Source organism: Colletotrichum graminicola, assembly GCF_000149035.1.
Source record: "Colletotrichum graminicola M1.001 genomic scaffold supercont1.238, whole genome shotgun sequence".
Lineage (NCBI taxonomy): Eukaryota > Fungi > Ascomycota > Sordariomycetes > Glomerellales > Glomerellaceae > Colletotrichum > Colletotrichum graminicola.
In genome coordinates, this window is record NW_007361242.1 from 4,961 (window position 1) to 14,485 (window position 9,525).

The following is a 9,525-nucleotide window of genomic DNA, read 5'->3' on the forward strand; positions in this document are numbered from 1 at the left end:
GCGATGTAACCAAATTCGGCAGCGATATAGTGCAGACGTATACATTTAAGTGCTAGCCACTTTGTTCTGTGACAGCCAATTCCGTTACAACCAAGGGGCGGGCCCGCTTTTTAGGTTTCTTATAAGTTTACCTATAGATAATATAGATACACTAGATAAATCTAGGGTATCTGAAATATCTAGTAAGGCTAAAAGTTATATATAGGTAGGAGGTAAACCTGAGGAATAAAGTGGTGGTAGTGGTGGTAGTGGTGGTAGTGGTGGTGTTGGTGGTGTTGGTGGTGATGGGGATTTGCGGAAGTGGGGTGGTGTTACGGCCTAACTAGTTGAGGTGCTGGCCGGCGTAACTATATAGTGCAGAACAGGGGAGGAGCATTATTACCGAAGCTTTTGCTTTGTGCCAGAATTGGTTGCCCTGACCCGCTCGTGACAGGTGGGTGGGTTACTGTTGGAACAACTCGTCGGAAACTCAAGGAGTAAGTGGCGCAGGAGTGGCCCTAGCCACTTCCAACCACAGCCAGGAATGCTAGGAGATTGCCGGCTTTTCCTGGCCAATAGCATTACAGGGATTTCGCCGTACTTTAACGGCGAAATCTAAAGCAGTTCGTGTATCCCTCCCTTCTACTCCTTGAGCAACTAGATACAACCAGAATTGAACTACTGCTTCACCCTCTCAATACCGTACATGTACCGTATTATATCACACCTGTGATACCAACAATAACATAGGCTATAGTAAAGTATAAAAATACGTATTACTATAGTAGATCTAGTAGATCGAAGTAAAGGAGCCTAGAAAAATTAATGTTCCGGGCTCTAGAGAAATCTCGAATGTGGTTCCGTGATGCTATAAAGGCATCACGACATGTTTAGAGAGTATCAGTCAAAGCATTCATGCCAGAGTCCTCCACGCCTCGCAAACCCCAAACTCTCTACAAATCGCCCTAGCTTGCACCGGCCGAGCTTGTCGGCGCCACACCCGGACAGCGGCACCACCCGGTCGTTGACCAGAACCCGAACCATTTCCTCGTCCGTGCCGTCGCACTTCATCTTCTCCACATACATGCGTCCTGCAAATGGCACCATCCAACTGGCTGTAAATCCCCCCGTCTCTGCAGTCGACATCCTCCTTGTCTTACTTAGTGAATGCAGTTCGTTATACAACCCTAGTGCTCCATAGACAGACACCATATTACTATCATGACTAAAGTCAGCATACAAATTTCTATCAAGTGGGAACTCGTTAGGGTCTCCGGTTAGGGTTGAATTAGTGGACGTATGGTCCACTACCGGCTGCCGCGTCAATCGTGCAATAAGCTCGTTGGTATAGCCTACCCCCTGCGTTGGTCCCAGTGGGTTACCCGCATGAAAGCTGTAGTATCTGGCTAATGTATCGTAGTAATCATAGTCCTTCCACTCCTCTAGTGTAAATAGGTTACAAAACTGCGAATGAATGCCATCGACTACTGTGTTTACTGGGCACAGCTGCATTAAGTGAACGATGTCGTTATCCGTTAGATGCGCCCCAGGCAGCATCTTGTTGAGCCGTGTTGCGATTGGCTGTGTAAATTTCTTGAGCCACGGAGCCTGCGCTTGCTTGCCAAGAGTGGCGTAGTCCTTGTCGAAGGCGGGACACCCGCCCTTGCTCAGCGTGTTGTTAAAGCCCTCTGTTTGAGGAATAATGTGGATGAGCTTCTTAATTTGGCTTTCGTTCATTGGCTCGTGGCCGTTGCCTTTCTTGGAATGATAGAAACCTTGGGCCCATTTTTCACCAGACTCGATCACGCGGTCCTGGCCAGCGGCTCTAATGAATGGATCGTTTTTGGCGGCAAGGGCCTCGTAGCGTCTATAAAATGACATCCCAGAGTCGTAACACTCCCGCTGGCCGAAGGGTGTAAGCTGGCCTGGAACAAAGTTATATTTGTACGTCTTGATAAACTCGAAGCCCTTGCTGTAGTGGGTAACAACATCTTGGATACGCTGAATAAGCGCCTTATACGTCCTTGTATTCCCAGCGTTGGGGTTTCGTGCGCCGTGCCGTTCCAGGATCTGTACGAATGTGATCTTGCATCTGGAGGGCGTCGTGGGGTCGATCTCTGATGGCACTGGGAAGAAGGGGGACATTGAGCCCCAAAAATGGGAGGTCGGCTCGGCGTCATGCCTGTCAGGTTGAGGTTCAGGTTTCTGACCATGAATAGAACTGTTCTTATATCGTTAATATTAAAGAACAATAAACACGTACGGGTTGGCAAGATTTATAAGGACCTACCTGAAGCCTAAGGCCAATAAGAGAAGGAAGATCAAAGCCATAATATGTCTGATTTTAAATACCAAATATTATAACCGCTTAACATGTACTACTACCCGCCTTGCATAAGACAACAATTGACTTATTTATACATGTACTTAGACAGACGCTTTTTACTAACATATAATATAAAACAATACTTTTAACAATATCTACTATAACACTATAGATAGAAAAATTAATAATAACCTATACTGACTAGGGGTTCTAAGAAGGTTCTCTAGGTCGGTACTCTACCTGATTTAGTATCCCTGTATACATTAATCTAAGGATTTGGTAGTGCGTAAAAGTCTAATACATTGCGGGACCGCCCTACAGGCATTAAAGTACTAACCTAGGAGTAAGTCTCTCGCCTAATCCCGCACAAACCAACAAGCCCTCTCTTGAAGATAAAAACAACAAAATAGCTACATCTCTACTAATCTTAAGTGTATCTAAAAAAAATAGTAGCATAAATAAGTTTTTTTAGCAACATCTGACCTTAGATTGGCCTTCTTCAATAAGTAAAGTTAACATATGCTATGTTAAGCTAATAGATTAGAATGTTAGCCTCTTTATTTCGTCTACTGACTTGGGGTTAAAAACTTGAAGTTGTAATAGTAACTTAATCATAGAGTAATATAAACTGATTTATTGATATAAAACGTTAAATAAATAAGTGTCACAGGACAATATGGCTGACCTTGGACCCACTACGGCCTTGCCGGCGGATCTATTGGCTGGGCTGATATCCTGCCGACCGGTGGGTCCTAGCAGGTGCCCCACTTGTCCCTACCTGTTAGCAGTCTGCCGTTACTAGCCGTAGCTCCTAGCTCCTAGATAGTTAACTAATTTATTACCTATTAGACTATATTAAGTAGTAGTATAACTACGTTATAATCTATAGGTAATTAGCTCTCTGCTACTATTAATTAACTTAATAAGAGGTAAATACGCTAATTACTAAGAGCTATTTAATTAGTTATTTAGGTAACTAATTAGAAGCCTATATATCTTTACTAGCTAGTTACTAATATACGCCTATTAGTAGAGTTTTTTACCTAGCCTAGCTGTAGCTAACACTACTGCTGCTAGGCCCCCTGATCTGGCTAGAGCTGCTATCCCTCTAGCTAATAACCTCACTTTTACTATTCTTTTTTTCCTTCTTTTTTACCCTCTTTTTTACCTATTAATCTATTAAATCTACTACTACTAGAGCTACTATTAATTAAAGAGCTTAAATAATAACGTTATTAACTAGAGCCTTACTAGAAGTGTAATACTAGATTTCCCTTATAATCTATACTTTTTACTATATATATATAAATAACTATACCTATTACTACTAACTTTACTATTAAGACTTTATATCTTAGAACGCCTTTTTTTACTATCTACTAGACTATAAGCCCCTATTACTATTACTATTACTACTTTAGCTATCTTTACTATTAACTTTACTATTACTACTATTAATATTGATAGTTTTGTTACTACCCTCTATAAGTAAGTAATTTATATTACTAGTGCTACTAACCCTCCTTACTACTATAAAATTTAACCTAGCTATTAAGGCTTTTTATAAAAAGGTAACTATTAAATAGAGAAGTAACAGCCTATTACTACTACTATAATTATTACTACTACTACTAAGAGACACCTCCTTACTACTAAGATACACTAGACTATTACTACTAACACTACAGCTAGCCTACTACTAATTTACTAGCCTACTACTATTAGTATATAACTTTATAAAAGTAATAAGGGGACTTTTTAAGTTATATACCTAAGAATACTAGTAATAGCTATAGGGATTTAAAGGAGGTAACCTGCCTAGAGGTAAATCTCTTCCCTAGTAGATTTAGGAGTAAAAGGTAGAAATAGGACTCTATAAGTATAGGGCTTTTGACTATCTACTAGCACTACCTTATAAAGCTACCTAGTATAGAGGTTAAGATACCTTAGATAATAATAAGGAAGATAATAAGGATAATAATATTAGCTATATAGTAAAGACTAGTCCCTAGGATAATAATAATAGGTTAATCTACTTAATAGGGGATTATTACTATAACTATAATAAATATCTTTTTAAGCTAGATTAATTAACCTAGCCTACTTATAGCTAGCTAGCCTATAGTTAGCTAGCCTATAGCCTGCTAGCCTCACTAGCTTAGCTACTATATATATACCTAAGCCTATACCTAGACGCGTGTTAACCTAGCTAGCCTACTAATCTACCTAGTTATAATAGTAAATAGAACTATAGTAATAAGAGTAACACTATTAGAGATAATACTAAAGAATATAGGGACTTTAATAACTATAGAGATAAGTATAATAAGGGATATAGAGAGGAAGGTGACTATAGTAACTGTAGTGACTAGAATGACTATAATGACTACTGACCTTAGGTATATCCCTCTATATAGCTGTAACAGCTGTATAGAAGCCTAAGATCTACAGTTAGATTAGTTAATTACACTACTAGTTAGCCTTTCCTTTCTAAATAATCGCTATATAACGATTATTTCAATTAAAGGGGGGCACTTATTACAGGACAATATAGCCGATCTTGGACCTACTACGGCCTTGCCGGTAGATCCATCAGCCGGGCCGATATCCTGCCGACCGGTGGGTCCTAGCGTGCCCCACTTGTCCCCACCTGTCAGCAGTCTATAAGACCGGCTGTTGCTAGCTGTAGCTCCTAGCTCCTAGATAGTTAACTAATCTATTACCTATTAGACTATATTAATAAGTAATAAACTATTAAGTAAATAGTAAGCTAATTACTTAATAAGTAATATACTATTAAAGAGATAGTAAACTATAAACAAAAATAATAAGCTATAACAAGCTAGGCCTATATAAGGCCTTGCTAGACTTCTTAGCTAATAATTAAGACTAGGGTTTACTATAGAACTTCTAGTGCTAATAACATTTAATAACCTAGCAAGGAGTAAAAATTTACACTAGTAACTAACGTACCCTCTTACTATATATCTCTCTAAACTATAAAATATATACTATCTGTTACTTTAAGTATGTTTTATTACAAGAGCTTCTACTAATTAATATCTTAGTTTATACTATAATAAGGAATATAAAATTAGGGGTATAAGTATTATAAAATGTTAAATGTGGCGGAATTACATGTAAATTAACTGGCGAATGCACGGTTGCCTTATGGCGAATTGTTGGGGAATGGGTGGTGAATTAGCTCCACTTTTAGGGCAAGTCTACTAATAATATCGCTAGGATTAGCTAGGGATTTCCTAACTAAGAAATAGGGGGTTTTCCCTATTTCTATAGTAATTTATAATAGATATATAACATATAAGAGAATTAATTAAGTAACTATTATAATCCTTATAATTTAATAATTAATAGTCTAATACGTATATCTATAATAACTAATATACCTATCTACTAATTAAATACTATTATAATAATTAATAAGAACTATAATAATAAGGTGACTATCCTGTAATTACGTAGTAATTAGTTTGCGTAGCTTAATGCTATCTAAGTAAAAGTAAAGTATTATAATCTCTAGGAGTATATTAACCTAGAGGTTACAGCAGCAGACTAATTAATCCTTAAGATATATCTAAAGAAACTAATAAAGCTGCTTATAACGTAATATCTATACGCCTTAACTAAGGATAAGCTTACTGCTTACTAAGAGGTTACTATAGCTATAGTAATTACTAGGATATTTTAGTAAGTAACTATATAGCTATATATAGCAAGAAGTAAGGCTATTATAGCTATACCTAATAGGCTTATATATAAAACTAAACACGTAATAACGCTAGATAATCTTAACTTATATAATCTTATATACTTAAACAGCAGGATAAGCTACTATTATAAGGAAGTATATAAGTATACTACTTAGTAAAAGGACGTTAAAGACGTAGCTAATATAGTTAAATTTACTATATTAGTAGATCTTTAAGAAAAATATTATAAATTTAATAAATTACTAGCTAAATAGCTTAATAAGCTTAGTGTAGTAGTAGGAATAACTAAAAAAGAGTACGTAAAGTACGCCTATAATAAATATAGTAAAGTGTTAGTAAAAGCCTAGCAAAAGGCCTTAACTACTAAGAAAGATCTTACTATATAGCTTAATAAATAGAATATAGCCTATAGTAAATTAGTATAAGTTAATTTACCTAACTACTAATAGCTGTTAATTTAGTTTAATAACCTTACTACTACTTTATAAAGTAGCTTACTTAGCTCCTAGCTAGATTTATATATAGTAATAAGTAAAATAATAGGTAATTAGAACGATCTTAACTAGTAGTCTCTTTATAAGATAGCGCTAGAGAAGGTTAAAGCCTTTACTAATAACTTACTATATTATAGCTAAGTAGGCTGTAGCGTATTTAGCCTAACTAGAGGTAATAATAATAATAGCCTAACGTGTGCTAAAGGCGTAGTAAAGGATAGTAAATTTAATAATAAGAGGTATTACTACTAATAAAGTGTAAGTAAAAAGGCAAAATGCCTTATATGCTTTAGCGCCTATCTATTATAACTTTACTACTTTATAAATAAGTTATAAAGGCCTAATAATTAGTAAGTAAATATATAACGTTAGTAATAAATTAATAAGTATATAGTAAGTAATCCTAACCTTACTAAATAAGTGTAAAGAATTAAGGCTAAGTTATATTAACTATATAGTAAATACTATATAAAGGTGGCTTTTTATACTACTTTATAAGGCTATAAGCTAAGTAATTTAGCCTTACTTAATTTAGGCACTACTAACTATATATTTAACTATATATTATAGTTTATTATATTAGTAGTAGCCCTAATTAGTAATTATATTTAGGCTAGTACTACCTAAGTTATAATTAAAAGATATAGTACTATAGAGATTACTTTAAAGGGCGCTAATAGCTTACTAATAAAGCTCTATATATATAACGTAATATATTATAGTGTATTTACTATATTACTTATTTCCTTTATAAGGCTACGCTAGTAAGGTATATAGTAAGATATAAGCCTAAGTAATAATTACCTAAGGCGTGTAGATTACAGCCTTATAGGCTATATTAAGGAATAAGCTAACTAATAAGTGCTTAAATATTATAGGTAATATAGCTATAGCTAAGAAAGTAAAGGCGCTTTTACTACGCACTCTACTAATAATTTACTACTAACCTTATAAGTAAGAAATAAATATATAACGTTAATATAGTAATAACTACTTTATAGTAATATAATAATATAGTATAAGCGTCTTAGCTACCTAGGTGCTAAGGCTTTATAAAGGATTATAAATACTATATATAGAGTACGTCTAACCTAAGTTAACGCTATAATAATATAAGACTATAATTTATATAGTCTTAGTAAGATAAGGTAGTAGATTTACTACTAGCCTTATAAATCTATTATAAATATAGCGCTAGGTAATTACCTAGCGCTAGACTTTTATAATCTTAAATAAGGCTATATAGGATACTACTTAGTAATAATAATCTTAGATTAGGTAATAGGCCTTATATAGGATTTTTACTTATATAGCTACTACTAAGATACTATTAACTTAATAATAAGAGGCTTCTTAGTAATACTAAAAACTAAATATTTAATTACGCTAAAAGTTATTAAGGCTAACTAAGAAATCCTATGCCTTAAGTAACTTATAGATATGCTTTTTAATTATAAAATCTCTATTAAGCTGTTAGTAGTAAATACCTAGGCTTAAAACGGTAGCGCTAAGTAAATTACTATAATTATTAAACTTAAGGCGTAATATATATAGATTAATATAAAATTACCTAAAGTCCTATAGCCTAAGATTATAACTATAGCTATATATCTTTATAATTAAATGCTATTAGTAGCTTAGGGGTAGAAATCTCTATATTAATTATTTTACTTATATTTTATGCTTAATAAGTATACTAAGCCTTTACTAATAGTAAAGCTAGATCTTTTATATCTATAAGCCTATAGCTACTAAGCGTATATACTAATAGTAGACATATAACTATTATAAAACTGCTAGTAAAAGCTTACTGCCTATATATAAATTAGATTCCTTATTAGATATATATTTAGTAATTTATATTACGTCTAGTATTTAGTACGTAATAAGGTCTTTACTATATATAACGTAATATTTAATAAGAAATAAATCTTTAATAGATTAATAAATAGATTACTTAATAAGCTTTATAAAGCTAACCTTATAGCGATTTAATAATAAATTAATAAGCTAATAGTAGCTAGTAATTAATCCTTATTATATAAAGAAGCTAATAAAGAAATAGATAAAGTAATAAAATATACTAATATTACTCTACTAGGCGCTTTATAATTAGGTAACGCACTAGAATATCTATATAAGTAGGTAAAATTTACGCTTCTTCCTACTCTACTTCTATTACTACTAAGCGCCTTTTTTACAGCCTTTATAGATTTTAACATAAGGGGTAGTAAAATAAGAACTAATAGCTCTAAATTAATTAATCTAATAGCTAATAGCTAAATAATTACTAATAGTAAAATAATTAATAGGTAAATATCTAAATTAATAGCTAATAGCCTATTAATTAATTTATTAATAGCCTATAGCCTATAAGCTAGTAACTTACTTAATTTATTAATAGCTAATAGCCTATAAGCTAGTAACTTACTAAGAACTAATAGTTCTAAAGTAATAAGGATAGTAATCCCTTATGCCTTATCTTATCCTTACGTAATTAATTTATAAGACGTTACTAAGCGTAAAAAGGTGTTAAATTCCTAAGTAACTATAGCTAGCCTATTAGGTAATCTCTAGCTAGTAGTAACCTTATTTAAAGGCGTTATAAAAGGGCATTATCCTGCTATATACGTAGGTAGTTAGATTATACTAAGGACTTTATTTAAGGCTGCTTTCCTTATAAGGCTTACTTTATAGCAAAAGATTATAAACTGTATGTAAGGCAGCTTATAAGTAATAACGTAGTCTAGTATATTATAAAGTTAACTAATAAGTAAAAATTACTACCTTTAGCTAAAGTGTATCTAAGGCTACTTAATTAACTATATAACGCCTAATAAGTATAATAATTATAAAGACATTACTAGTAAATTACTAGCACGTAATAAAGGATTTACTAGACTTTATAGGCTAATAGGCACGTATTAGAAGTTACTATACCCTCTACTAATTTATAGATAGTTAACAGGCTACTTATATAAAAAGTAATTTAAAG

General features: G+C 33.3%; 1 protein-coding gene across 1 annotated transcript; it reads right to left on the reverse strand.

Moving 5' to 3' along the window:
* Positions 1–879: 879 nt before the first annotated feature.
* On the reverse strand, positions 880–2,200 carry GLRG_11961 (histidine acid phosphatase; the record flags this gene model as incomplete). The annotated part of the gene is made up of 1 exon (XM_008102644.1): positions 880–2,200. A coding segment is annotated over one exon (1,321 nt), but the record flags the coding sequence as incomplete, so codon positions are not given.
* Positions 2,201–9,525: the final 7,325 nt, after the last annotated feature.